Source organism: Haemaphysalis longicornis, unplaced genomic scaffold (genome assembly GCF_048455015.1).
Source record: "Haemaphysalis longicornis isolate Haplotype H1 unplaced genomic scaffold, Haemaphysalis longicornis Haplotype H1 scaffold_4, whole genome shotgun sequence".
Lineage (NCBI taxonomy): Eukaryota > Metazoa > Arthropoda > Arachnida > Ixodida > Ixodidae > Haemaphysalis > Haemaphysalis longicornis.
The window spans coordinates 221,288,391-221,303,015 of record NW_027526361.1 but is presented as its reverse complement, the minus strand read 5'-3'; the positions used below and the strand labels follow the sequence as shown (position 1 = coordinate 221,303,015).

The 14,625-nt window shown below is 46.9% G+C and overlaps 1 protein-coding gene across 1 annotated transcript in view; it reads left to right on the top strand.

Annotated features, from left to right (window-relative positions):
• The window catches only part of LOC144180226 (serine/threonine-protein kinase haspin homolog), a 79,892-nt gene extending 73,906 nt beyond the window's left edge, over positions 1 to 5,986 (top strand). The window contains exon 7 of the mRNA XM_077708606.1: positions 5,770 to 5,986. Coding sequence (XP_077564732.1) covers positions 5,770 to 5,986 — 217 coding nt within the window. The remainder of the gene's footprint in view (positions 1 to 5,769) is intronic.
• Positions 5,987 to 14,625: the final 8,639 nt, after the last annotated feature.

Sequence of the window (14,625 nt, the reverse complement as noted above, 5' to 3'; positions counted from 1 at the left end):
AGCAAGCGTTTGCACACCAAGAGCTGGCCAATACGCCGCACGCGCGGCAGCTGGATGACCTTCATGCGGCGGTGGCGCCTGTAGTGACGCGCGCGGTCCCTATATGAAACGAGCGCCGAAGTTTCGTGACCAGTAAAACATTGAAGGACTCTGCTAATACACTTCGCCTTGACGTCAAAGTGATCTTCTTCCACGCCAACTAGATAATGCTCTGCGCACTGTACTTCGGTGGTTCTTTCATCCAGATATGTTAGCATCGTTTCTTTATCATTCTTTGTGAGCTTGGTATCCTTGCTTCGATGATTTGTTAGGCTCTGGAGCCCCATCTTCGTAACGCCAAGGCGATCCACAAGGTAAACCCCTGCTTTCCGCAAGAGCTCAATCTCATGTCATTCGTGCATATTTGGGAGTTGTTGTTTTTTAAAACCATGTCAATGCCAGTTCGATGTCCGAGCTTTGTTTGTCTTTACAATTGACGCCTATGCCTTCAACTTACGACTAACGGTTCAGAAGTTTCAACACCTCGTTGGTTCCCACGCACGCAGGGATCACAATAACGTTAGCGCAGTGCGTGATATTGGCCATGTACAGTCCAGCCCAGCAATGTTTCAACTGTTTTGAGCGTCGCGGTCAGTGGTTTTTTTCATTGCCGGTTAATAGATCACAGTAGCGCACCAATCAGGATCGATATTTTGATTCACTGAATCGCTGTGCTTCGAGTGCACGTGTGTCCATTTGGATTTTTTTCTTTCATATGCTCGCTGCATAGTGTGTCAATTTCGAGCGCGCCAATCTGTACCGTCCTCTCTGTACTTTCGGCAGCAACGAACACGTGTACTTTTCGTAGGGTTCTCGTCTCCTTTTTACCTTCAAAGATACCAACAGTCAAGGTCTCGTCTTCTAACAATTGGGATCCTAATATCTTGGGCACATCTGCAGGGATAAAACTGAGTTGGCTTCCGCCGTCAAAAAATTCGGTAGCGTCCCGAGAATGCGGAGCCTCCGACTGTCGCGGTCAAAGTTTGAAGCAGTACCGTAGGGCCAGTTTGTCGGGAAAACAGGCTGCGGGGTGTCGCGGTCACAGTGTCGCAGATCTGGGCGTCTGACGTTACATAGTCGTTGCGTGATTTCATGCCCTCTTGTGGCACCGCAGTCCATCTCGGCATTCCTTCGCCAAATGACCTTGCTTGAGACATCTAAAAGATCGGCCTGCCCTGACTTCTTCCGTGTAGGGCTCCATTCTTCGCAGTCACAGGCCTCTGAACGATGCGTCGTGGTCTGGCAGAACAAGCACCGTTGAGGGGTGGTCACTGAGGTTTGCAGAGACGGCACAGTGTGTGTGTTCCGAGGTCGTTGTCTACGTTGCTCTTCTTGGTTGACAACGACGACCGGCGGTCTTGCTCCTGTATGTTGCTCCACTGCTTCTCGACACTGTACATGTTGGTCGATGAACTCGAGAAGCTTCTGAAGATCTTGTTTGGGCTCTGTCGTGTGGTGTTGTGGATCACCTACGCCTTGAGGTGAGATAGATAACATTGCCGAAGGCGGGGATTGGTATATGCTTTCGCGAAACGCCCTCACGATGTCGGGCGGCAGCACCCTGAACAGGATCTCCCGAAATATGGAACAATAACTGGTAGGATTAGTGCCACGTGCCTTCAGGCTTCGCACATGCACCTGGACCTCATCGTAAAGTCGTCAAATATGGTGTACACTTGAAGAAGACAAAACCTATTTCAAATTCAAAATGCTTCGGAGGGGATACTGAATTATAATTCTCTCGTCAACGAAGCGCTTCTTTAGGATGTCGATGGCGTCTCTGTAACACTCCTCGCTGGCCTGAAGTCCAGAGATGGCCGATGCGGCAGCTCCGGTCAGGAGGGTGTTCAGATAGTTAAATTTCTCTGCTATGCTGAAGTCGTCGTTGTTGTGTGCAGCCGACGCAAGCCGCATCCAGAAACGCTGCTAATTCTTACGTATTCTCTCAAACTTTATGAGGTAAAGCTGAGGCAACTTAGCCTTGCTGGTTGTCGGAGTCTGAAAACTCGGCGGTCGTGTAGGTCTGGATGCGAGCGCGTCTTGCAACCTGAAGCGCAGGGCCGGTGCCGTGTTCCCAACCTTGACCCCATGTTTGCCCGCGGGCGTCTGAGGTCTCACTGTCGACCAGGTCATCTGGCATCTGATTAAATATCTTGTCGTCAAGAGTCTTCATCTGTGGGTTATGCGCCTCGATTCTTTCAAGCAGGACGCTCACCTTGGACGCCGAATGTCCTGGTTGCCCTCGCAGTGCCCCTTCCTCTTCGATTATTATGCCGTCCAGTTGTGAGCGGAGGCTCTGGCGACGTCGGAGTAGCCATTACATGGCCGTCAGCTGGCGGCCGGGGATTCTGGGGCCATGGTCCCAGGTGTGGTGCCGGTTCACAGGCTTGCGCGGCTCCGCGCGCCGATAAGGTTGGCCTTGTCTTGATATCCCTGGTTTCGGCACGATGTAATAGACCTCGAGGTCCTTCGGCTGCCAAGCCATCCTGAAAGAACGAAAAGTAGACGTCAACTCAGGATGAGAGCTTTAATCGAACTCGTTGCGGGTGCAGCGCGAGTGTGCAGAGGGAGCGCGTGCCACCGCTTGGTCGGTGCTGATGAGACTGATGATGATGGTGTCATCTGCTGCAGCGCCGAAGAGAAAGATGTTCCAACAGATAAGTTGTACAAATGGTTAAGCAAAATCAAATAATTCGGTAGCTATGGGTGGGTATTATGAACAAATGACATGTGGCAATGTCACACCACGCAAAACAACACATTAGGAATATTTTTTTCATTTGATAGATGAACAATAGTTGCATAAAAAATCCAACGAGATCCTGTTTCGCCGATGTGATGTGAAGGACGGGTATAGCCGCATTCCTAAGAGCCGGGCAGTGACGGTAAACGTGGCCGGCTACTACAAAGAGGTGAAAGGCCGAGTGATGATCTAAAGTTCGCCACATGGCGTTACTTGTGCGCAGGTAGATTGATACACGAGGGTTGGTTGCTATAAATAGGTAATATAATGTATATAACACAACACAAGGTACTAACCACTATACGATCACGGTGTAGGGATCCCTAGAGAAAAGGTAAGCGCTGCAGGGGGTGGCAGAAAGTTAGATGGGCAGATGAGATCAAGATTTTTTGCGGGGATAACTTGGTTCCAGTTAACACAGGACCGGGGTAATTGAAGATCTATGGGAGAGGCCTTTGCCCTGCAGTGGGCGTAGATAGGGAGGTGGTGGTGGTGATAATGATGATGATGCTGGTGATATAAAACAAACAATAACCGACACTCACCTAAGCCTAAAGACTATAACAGGAGACCAAATAAGAAATAATAAACAATAACCGGCACTCACCTAAGCAAGGACAATAGCAGGAGGCCAAATTTTTATAGGTACATAAAAACAACACTCTATACTTTTTTGTTGGCACAGGCTGTTTGCACTAGTTATGTCACGGCGACTCTATTTATCTGGTATCGCTACACAGGCGGACTCGTAACCAACGTTACTTTCGTACTTTCGCTGACGGCTGTTGGGAACACAAAATATTGATGCTTTCAGTGGAGTCGTAATATTCACTTCATCCATCCAGGCCTGGACTCGCTCTCCTTGGTACACCATGTATTGTATTTATCATGACTCGGGCTACCCTTAGAGAACGCAGCGAGTTCAGAAATCATACAAAACAAATAGTGAGCATTTCATGGGGTATTTCTTGGCCCGAAGTTCTGACTATACGCTCAGAAGCCGCGATAGAAAATTGTTATAAACACACCTATCAGGTGATACCGATAACCTGAAGTGTATCCCTACTGCCCATGAGTCACTTCAACCGTAAAATTCGAACAGCAGGACGTTTTAAGCATGAACTTGGTGGTCCGTGGACGATCGCCAAAAAATAGCACGAAAAAAAACCCTCCGGGCAAGGCGTCCGGCCCGACCTCACCCAGCCGCGTAGGCGGAGCCAAGCCTCGCCTAGCTAGGACAACCTCTCGCGTGCCGGCACCGCTCGACCTTCGAGAACACTCTGCCCACCGTTGGCGGCGTAATCGCTCGCGTGCTCTTCTCCTAGCCTGTTCACGTGCGTGCCTAGCCTGTTCACGTGGAAGCACAGAACAGCACGCGCTACAGACGCCGACTTCGCCAGGCCATTTGCCACCGGATCTAGATCGCGCTAACGTGGTCTATTTTGGGAGAGATGTGAAAGCCCGCGGACAAAACGAAGAACGAATCGGGCCTGCCAGTTATGAAGAACTTTCAGTGGCAAGTTAGGAAACCCATGTGATGCGCAATGGCCAGGTCTGCGACGAAGGGAGAGGGGCCGCCAGCCATGCTGTTTATCCAACCTTGCTCCACTAGTGCAAGCCGCGACAACTTATTTGTGAAAGATGCAAGTAAACTTTACTAAACATTTATAACAGACTGTGGTCGTGAGGCTATGTTTTGGCCACGTGAAAAATGACCGCCATTGGAAAATATGGGAACGTTTCAAGATGGAATGGGCGTTATATAGAAAAGAGACTGTTTTTGCCAGGCCATGTTGTGGCCACGTAAAAATTACTCTAATTGTAGAATATGGGGATTGTTGATGGGAAGATAAAAGGCGCTAATATAGAATTTGGGGTGTAACACTTGTGAGAGGCACAAGTCTGTAGTGAAATGGGAACAGCTTGTGACGTCATAAGTAGGCTGGTACAGCCGCCAAGTTATTTAAATCGACAAGCAGTGTACACGTATTAGGTCTTTATTGAAAAACTATTATATTATGACTTAGGGTTATACTAGCGCACGTCCGAAACTTGACAAGACTATATTGCACGAAGGTGTGACAGGTCATTTCAATACTAAGCTGTTTACTCCATTTGGGTTTCCATTGGTCAGAATCATCAAAAGATGATTTAAGTCATGCAATTTTGACTTTCCCGCAGGCCTATTGTCTCAGTATTATCTAGAAAAATATTAAGAACGCCGACCAAATGGTGAGAAGGAAAGCGAAACTTAGAAACACTAGCACCGAAATTGAAAACCTACAGGGATTATTACAGAAGGTAACCGCTAATCACAAATTGTTTTTGAATAATATTCCCAGCACTGGTTCTAGATTGTCTAAGATTGCTCTCTGCTTTCGATAAATCAGAATAAACAGCAATAAAACTTTCGTTCCTCAAGTTTTTTATTTCTTCCTAAATAGATATACATTAGAGCGTGCTGTCCTCTCTGGGCGGTACTTTGAAACTTTCAAAAAATTTAGAGCGCTAGAACGGTGGTTTTAAGTCTGAATAAAATGTAGAGCCCAAAGCAACTGCGCCTGTGAGGTCTCAGTAGCCACCGAAGTTTGTAGGGAACACTGGTGTTACGCTTGTGTAAATATGAAACAGTAAAAAAGGCTAATTAACACCCAAAAACAAACTCCTTCATTTGTACTGGTTGTATCAAGTTCCAAAATGCTGTCTGGTATCGTCCAGATAATAATTTAAAAGGGTGCTTTTGACACAGTGAGTAAAATACCAAAGAAACACACGAAAAAAGGCGGAAATGTAAGGCAGGATGGCTTATTCGTTCTCCCTTATTCTTTAGAACCACAGAAGGAAGCCTTAGGGCCAGAACTTAATCAAGGATTTACTCTGCGTTATTTGTGCTAAGAGGTATAAACTTACCTTGGTTCGAACGATTGTTTAATTTCTTAGCGTCTTCTCTGGTTGTAATCAATTGTACTCTCCAATGCATTTAACAGAAACGAATGGCACCACTTCCACCCGCTGACCAACCTGCTGTTCCTGCTTTACATCACGAAGGAGATGTACCGGCGGTACACGCCCAACTTCCGTGATGTAAAAGACCGCTATCATGCGCTGGCCTGGTCCGAGATCGCCTGCATGCGGAACACCCTGCTGGACTATCGGTCTGTTGGCCACTTCATCGAAGTCGCTTTCAAGTCAGACTGGGAGTAGGAACATTCCAGCTCACCAAAAAATTCATAAAATAAAACATTGTTGGATCTGATAATAAACGAGAAAAGAAAACACTATATATGCATAAATACTGGCTGAATCACGTTTAATCGGACTTGGTGGCATATTAAAATCGACTTGTGCATTTCTGGTTACTTTCTTGATTTGCTGAGTGCGGAGTTTGTCAGGTACGGTGCCTATAATGTAGCGCACGCTTGGTGTAGAAACAGCTTGTCTTACTGCGAGCATGCTTAACACTACATAACGCTTTTGGTATTTGGAAGGCCACTTAACGGCTTGCACCACGTGACGAGGCGCGAAACTTGAGGAGTTCAGCTGGGCAACTGGGGTGTTCCTAGAACTGCCTAACAAAGCCAGTATGCGCTGCCAATTGGCAGTTTTCATACTGAAAGCGGAATTTCGTGGCCAAACAAAATTAGCTATTGGCGAAATCGCGCCTTCGCATGATTACATGCCCCGCAAGAATATTTGATTGAACAAGCTATCTTCTTGCTAATGGCCTACACGCAGTGATGTACACAGTGCTTTTTACTCAATAGACATGACACCTATATTGTTCTACACACAAGTTGCGAATGAGCGATGGTAGAATTTGAGGCATGCGTATTGTTTGGCGGAATTGGCAAAATGTAACCGAGTCCTCCCAAATATACTCTTACAACAATAGGAAAATCGCGCCCCAAGGCTCCAGCAAGGGGGAGGCGAATGAGAGAGCAGTGGCACAATAGACAAACACTAAAACACAGTTGTGAGTGTGCCACCTGCACGTTAGTATTCATCTGATGCAATGAAACTAATGTAGTGGCCACACATACTGCTAATTAGACTTGTCAGTCATCGAAGGGGTCTCTTCCTGACACGCATAACGAGAGTACTACAAGGTAACCGCAGGACATAGAGATGATGCAGTTTAGGCATGCCGTGGCACGCAGTACAGTGATCCGCACCTTTAAGGGTGACCCTTGTCTGTAATTAACACGCTTAGAGCCTAGCAAAACACAAGAAAATACCCTACAATGGGTCTTACAAACGACCGAAAACACCATGTAAAAGGGTGTTTTCTTGTGTTTTGCTAGGGTGTAAGGTTGGGTAGAAAAATTAGTGTGAGGTTTTGTTTTAAGGAAACCATATTGAAATTGTTAGTTACAGACAATTACAATTACCGTTAAGGGTGTCAAACATTTCACAGTGAGCTGCAATCGCGCACTTGTTACCTGGCGATGTCATTGTTGCGAACCACGAAACGCACAAACACGGTACTATTGGGATGTAATAAAGACCTCGCCCGAGAGTGGTCGGGCAGTCGCTGCTCCTACATCTATCCTCATTATTAGATCGCGTATTTATTTCGTTTGCGAAAAAATTACATGCTTGTTATTGGGAGAAAGCAGTCTTTTTATGAACAAAACTTGTGCATGTCTTTATCGCGCTTCAGAGCATCCAGAGGCACTTGCGCGATAAAGCGGTTGTGGCGCTACAAGATTGAGCGGCAGATACTTTACTTCTTTATTCCAGTGTCACGACTGCACTCTAGCGCAGCGCTAGAGGCATTGGAAAAGTGCCGTCGGACGACATTCGAACATTTAGAACTAAGGTAACACCGCCACAGGCGTCTGGCGTCCTTTTGTAAGCATTCCGCCATAACTTCTTGATGCCAGGGATGGTGGTTCCAGAGCGGCTCTTGCGTTGATAACTGTATTTCACATTTGACTTTAAATATAATTTTCATGGCTTAGGTTGAGTTTTGTGTTTGAAGTAATTGCTTTGATTTCGTTCGGTCATCTTATGTTGGTTTTAGGTTTGGGTACCTTACTTTATGTTAGAAATATCGATGTAGTGCCAGGCGCAGCAGTTTTTTTACAAAACGGTCGCGGACGTCGATATAGTAGAGCGTTTGTAGTACCGTCGTACAGCACTATAAGCACAGCCTACTTTACTTCAAGCAACGAAGGTCTCAGGATTATCGATGTCGGAAAGTCTAGTGGTCCTGGCTACTGGTCCTGGCTAGCTGCACTGGGTACTCTTAAAGATGTTCACCGCTCTTAACCTTAGTGATAAGCAGGTAGTGCGAAGTCCAGAGTGCAGAGTGATTGTTTTTCGGGAGCAGGTCAGCTCTCATTTCCGGTAAAGGAACTATGGAATGGAAAACGGTATGGGCGTAACAAACGTGGTCATCAGCGTCTGTAATACCACCAATGAGTGGTTTTACTAAAGCAAAGGTTTCTTGGTCTCACTGGTATCCAACTTTATACCATGGAAGGTACATGATTATGATGTTGTTTATGATGATTATTTTTATGTTACTGATGTTAAAAGAGAAACAACACGTTCCCTGCTGGGAACCGAACCTGGGTCCTTCGCTTTATGAAGCCGACGCTTCTATCTGATCGCGCCATCATGGTTGTCTGGTCCCTCAGCATTTGCTTTGAGTTCGTTGTGCGGTAGTCGGCTTTCAAGTTTAGCTGAGTAGAAGTGGGCGTGCACGCGTGACGTTTACAAGACCAAACAGTACATGAAAGCAATAAAATTCAGGTTATTTAATACCTATTGCCGCTTCATTCAAGCACTCTCTTGGAAGAAATTTGATATCCCTCCGCCTAGTAATGAATATGCTCTGACGACGACGATTGTGGGGTGCTAAGTTTCCTGTCTTCCGTGTTGGGACTTCATCTCTCAGCCCGTTTTCACTTTGATCGTCGCCTCTTTGTCTTTGATTGCAGCTGCTTTGACTTTGGCACTTCGTAGTTTGATTTCCACATGCACGAAAGTTTCGTGTTCCAACCGTTGTCGTAGTTAGACGCAGTAGATTTCGGGACGCAGCGGTCCGATGAAGTCATTTTCTTTGGTCTTCAGAGCCATGTCGCAAAGCCGAAGAAGAGGCAGCCACGAGAGGGTCAAGAGACAACCGTTTATCAACGCAAATCTCAAGACGTGTACAGTTTTCCAATAGAACGCACGTCGACTGCGCTCAAATCTCGCCGACTTTCCACAACTAGTTCGTACATATCAATTTCCGTTTATCGTAATAAACGAATCTCGCGTTGAAGATGACTTTAGCTTAAACAAATTACACCATCTTCCCGTAGGAGAACCCTGAGTAGCATGCGGAGCAGCCATGGGGTCGACTGAAGTTTCCATTAGTTTTCAGTTCGTCGTTTCCGGTGACGTTCAGCTTCGCGTGCCTTCGTTGTAACAGTAGCTTCTTGACGTAGTTTGAATGAGTGAAGGACATAAGGCGCGTTCGTGGCACGTGCTCCCGTCTCGGTTTGTAGCGCAGTTGGAAAAGCGCCACGTACCTCCCGTTGCGGCCAGAGAGTCGTGGGATCGAAAACGGGCGCCACCTAACTATTTCTTTTTATAGTGGACTGCTGACATCAGCCCAAACGCTGACGAGGCTGAAGAGACGCGCATGCGCAGTATAGTGCGGATGGCGGACAAGGGAGTGAGGGACACAGCCCCGAGTATGAGATGCCCCGCATCTAAAATGGCTTACCTCATTCCCCTTTCGATCACTATCAGGCTCGCCTAACGGCCAGACGCAAGCATCCACCAGTGTTCATGGTAAGTTTTCAGATTATTGTACGCGACGGGCACAGTATTGAATGTGTAAGCGCCCTTTGAAAAAACGAAACGGTACTATACGCCTCGAGCGCGGCCTGTAGGGGCGCCACTGAAATCCCCCTAGCGGCCCGTTTCGAAAGCAGGCGCGGGAGTCCCCGGCCCGTTCCGCCCTGTCGCCGTTGCTTTTTGGCTCGTTCAAGACAGCGATTTACCGTTTGTCCGCGTTCGAAATACCGAATAACGTGGAGCAGGCACTCTGTTTGCAAGCGTGGTGTGTTCACGAGAGTATAAACGTTTATGACGCGAACTTAGTGAGATCTATATGAGCGCCGGGCGTGTGCCTCAGGCCGGCGTACCGAAGCCAGCATTTGCATGCACCTGATTGCAATTCCGCTGCCCTGAAATTTAGTGGCAGTGTCTCCGTATGCGGCCGTATACACACTATGATGTAAATCGACTTTGTGCACTTACAAAATCCAGCGGAGCACTCATACCTGACAGCACGTAAGTTACGCCTGCCAATATCACATATCAGATATTGATCAGTACCATGAACAAGCCAATGCGGCATAAATTTCACAAACACAGTACCAAAGAAGTACGATGGATAATGCAAAATTACACCCCGGAGTCAGCACACGACGACAAATTTAATGATGGGTCGTCTTGCCCGGTGTGAGCGCTCGCAAAGATTCATCTGTTACATTTATCCTCCATGAGAAGCGCGAAGATGGGCTTATAGAGTAATCCGCGTCCGTGACCAAACTCTTCTTCGAAACATCGTCATATGACACAGGGAGACTGCAGAATCTAGCTTAAACCGAAATCAGAGACCCTTATCAGATACGACACTCTTCCAACGAGCCCGTGTGTACGAGATTTCGGCGCACGTTAACGATCTCCAGGTGGTCAAAATTAATCCGGAGCCCTCCACTACGGCGTGCTTCATCGCCTCCGTTGCGTCAGCGCGTTAAACCCTGCAATCAATCAATCAACTCTTCCAACGACACCTCGTATCGCTTGTGAACTGCCTACCATGTATTCTTCAAAAAATGCGTTCGCCGAGTGATCAGCCGTTCGTTAAAGGCAAAAAACAAACGAAAAGTGAACACGCAGCTTGTGTGTGTGATTACTAAAACGTTCAGTCGTTAATTTCGCTCCGCATTTGTAAACAAGGATAGTTGAGCGTCCTCCTCCTCCCCCCCCCCCCCCCCCCCCCCCCCCATGTCTAGCAAAATATTAGTGCATTTCGCATCTAGTTGGTCTGGTGAATACTACCTTGCTCAAACAAACGTCTTTAGCATTTCAGAAGCTGCACTCGGTTTTTTTTTTTTTTCATTCCCGTACGACTATTATATTTATTCCTGACTTGCCGACCATTCATTTTCCCGTGGTTTCATTAACATATACCGTACCTTGGTTCTTACTATAAGGCATGAGTGGGCACATATCTGACAATGCACAGCCTTTGAGTGTACTTAACATTTTCGCGTGGCTTATATTCCCATAAAAGGCACAAGTTTTTGTACGCTATTGGGTTATCACATCCCCGAAACATATTTTTCTACGACGTACATATTCGAAGCAAAGCCGCATTTGTTGTCTGCGCTGCAAAACGAACCAACCTCTTACAGTGCCAATATCAGGACTAAACGAGGCGACAATAAATAGAATTCACTTGTGCTCACGTGTTCGCAGGTGACAGCGGTGATATGCTGCTGCCGTCGCCGACGCCCGCAAGAGCGGCCAAGACGCGCGCAGAACCGCCTCCCCGGGTAGCTTTTGTTGGCGTTAGAGCGCTCTACCAAGACGCAGCTGTTTTTTTTTTAAGTGCCCTAAACATGCAGTTAGCTTACAGAGGTGACCATAACAAGTTGTTTAGTGCGCGGAAAGGCAAAGAGAAGCGAAAGAGAACCAAAACACTGCATGACCACCTATCAGCCACGCAGCGCTAATCCCGCTAACGCCGCGGAGAAGCGGCGGCAGGCGGCGCAGCGATCGCGAATCTCGAGGCGTATACCAAAAAATTGCTGCCTACATAGAGGCAGGCAGCGGCTCTGATGCCTCAAGGCTAGAAAATATTATCACCAGCACGGTCCCGCCTTAGCTTATCAGCGGCGACTTCAATGCGCTCCATGAGATCTGGGGTAGCACACATATAAGTTCCCGCGGAATGAAATTATCTGACCTAATGATAAAATACTATATCCAGCCCCTTAACAATGGGAGCATCATATACATAAAAAATATGGCAGTCAGAAGCTGTATAGACGTTTCTTTTGTATCAAGTCACAGCGCTCAAACGTTTTCATGGTGCACAGACCTGGAAACTAGTGGCAGTGATCACTACCCGATTCTACTATCTTACCTCGGTAAATATGCGCCCCTACTGGAATGTAAGGTGAAGGGCAATAATTGGTACACCTATAAAAACAGTGGAGGTAAGATTATTACTGCTGCAACTACAGATGATGACCTAATTCCAACCATAGTTCGCTGCCTCAAGGGATTATCTTGTGTGATGCGAAGGCGCTGAAACATCAAAACGAGTCAGGTATACTGGAGATTACGAGAGATCCGCAGGCGCACAGAGCGTAATGCGCGAGGCACCAGAGCTTTAAAACACCTGCAAGAAGCTCGCAAGGCACATAGACATTAGAGATGACATTTGAAAAAGTTACGCAGGCAGCGATGGCAAGCAAGACTTCTACTCAAATCTAGATGTGTATAAACCGTCGACGCACATCTCGCGCGTTGTGAAGGGCATGCGCAACAATACCTCTAAGCTACGCCAAATTAGCGCGCTATCGCTGCACGAAAACATTCCCCAGACGGAGGCAGCTGAACAGTACTGCAAGCTACTATCTCTAACTTCGTCTACGTAGATGCGCTTACACTCCAACGACATCGTTCCACCGCCATCTGCTGCACCCGCCTTGGACCTCCCATTCTCAATATAAGAATTTAACGCCACAATTTCGGACGTCAAAAGCGCTCCTCTCCTGGCTATGACGCAATACCTTACGACGCTATTTCTCAGCACTCTCGTCTATGTCTTCCAGAATATTATAATACAGCGTGGCTACAGGGTATCGTCCCCCCTGATTGCAAACTCGCAAAATTACCGGTCCCTTAAAACCTGGAAAAGCGGCGACACGTTACGACTGCTTTCATCCGATAGCCCTTCTTAGTAGCGGTGAGAAATTAATTAAAACATGGTTTTTAAAGGGGTCACTTGGTACATGGAAACCAAAAAACTCTATCCACCTCAAATGAATGAATTTCGGCAAAACCGATCGGGTATTGACATCATTGCCATTCTATCGTCCGTAGAAGAAGAAATACAATCTGGTGATGTACCAATTTTAGTGTCTGTCGACGTCAAATCAGCATTCGACCCAGTTTATCACGCTGCAATCCTAGCATCCATTATTGCACTGGGACTCGCATAAGATTGTACTCATGGATCTCAAACTATCTTAAAGGACAAAAACTCTTCATGTGCACGGCAGAAGGTTCAACATCATATTATAAAATAAAATGAGTGCCTCAAGGATGTGCATTAAGCCCTTTACTGTTTAATTTCACGCTCATGCACCTTAAGCGCATACTCCCCTCTAACGTCAAACCAATAATGTCGCATTGGGATGTGTTTGTAAGTGTTATGATCTGACCCCAATTTCTCGCGTTGCGGTTCAGGAAATAGGACCTATAGCCAGGTAATCTGAATACTTACTCTTCACTGCAATACCAAGTTTCGGTGATAAGAATTACGGCAAAGCGAAATTTGAAACCAGTAAAAAAGGCAATTAATTAATCTTCCTTGTTGCGGTCACATTGCGCGTTAATATGAAAACAAAAAAATGGTTTTTATTGCATACTAGGTAGTTTAAATCTCCAGGTGTTAACATCATCTTGTATGCCTTTTGACTAAAACGGCATACGCATTATATGTTTCACTACTTACACAATGGGTAGACATCGTTGGAAGGAAGTGCCTAAGTATTGGAATTGTTTTTTTTTCTCGATTGCAGGTTTTTATTCCACCGTTGTAATTTTTGACCACCAAGAAACATCTTGCAAACACCGTGTAATAAGGCGGAGTTCGGCACCGCAGACGTGCTCCCATTTCACCGTGTGCTTCCACTTTTCCTGAAGCCTTACCCGCGCTGACGAGGTTAGGCTTACGATGATTGAGGTGGAGCTGGCCTTAACTGTTTTCATGATCGGCGAATGTCCTCACTTCCTACATTCTTTTTCAAACCTCTGGTGCCAAGTTTGTCACACCTGAACTGCTTCGCCTTACGTCTGACGAAAACGCTCACCTCGCGCGATGGGCTTCCGCCAACGACGCATCCGCTTACCATGCATAAGTACAGGAGCGCCATCATCGTTCCTCATTTAGACCTTGTTAAGTTCGGGCCCCTCACTTAATAATTAAAACTGACCGGGAACTAGGTATATTTCGCTGGGGTTAGCTTGTTTACCTGTATTGTGTTTGTTTCGCCGCCAGCGGAGATAACTTGAGCGGGAGAGGCGTAAGGAGAAACTGAGGAGGCTTCTTTGTTACTCGCCGCGCTCTCGTGACCACCCGGCGAGCGGGCCCGGAGACAACGCATACAAACGTGTCGTTCACTCCATAATAGATGAAAGCGATGTAAGCTTTCGAAGAAGGATTTACTTGCGAGAAGCCGGCGGAGGGGGTACCATTAACATTTTAACGACCGCGATTACCGCCACGAGAATTCCCAAACTGGACGGGAGCTGAAGGTCGGTCAAGGGGTCAAACATTGGGTCAGACTTAGGAAGAAGTCACTAGACGTTCCGTCTACGATAGTCGCACTGCTCAAAGCTACTGAGCGAAGTTGCAGTTCGTCACGCGTTTGAGCCTGGTGACTCGGCGCCTGGATTACGTCCACGGAGCCGTGATTGCGTCTATAGGTAGGCGACCAAGCTTTGTAGGGCGCTCTACGTGTTAAGGGGACAGACAACCGATTTTTGTCGCGTATATGTTCTCTAGCTCATATGAAAGCGAGCGTTTTATATAGCCCGGTAGC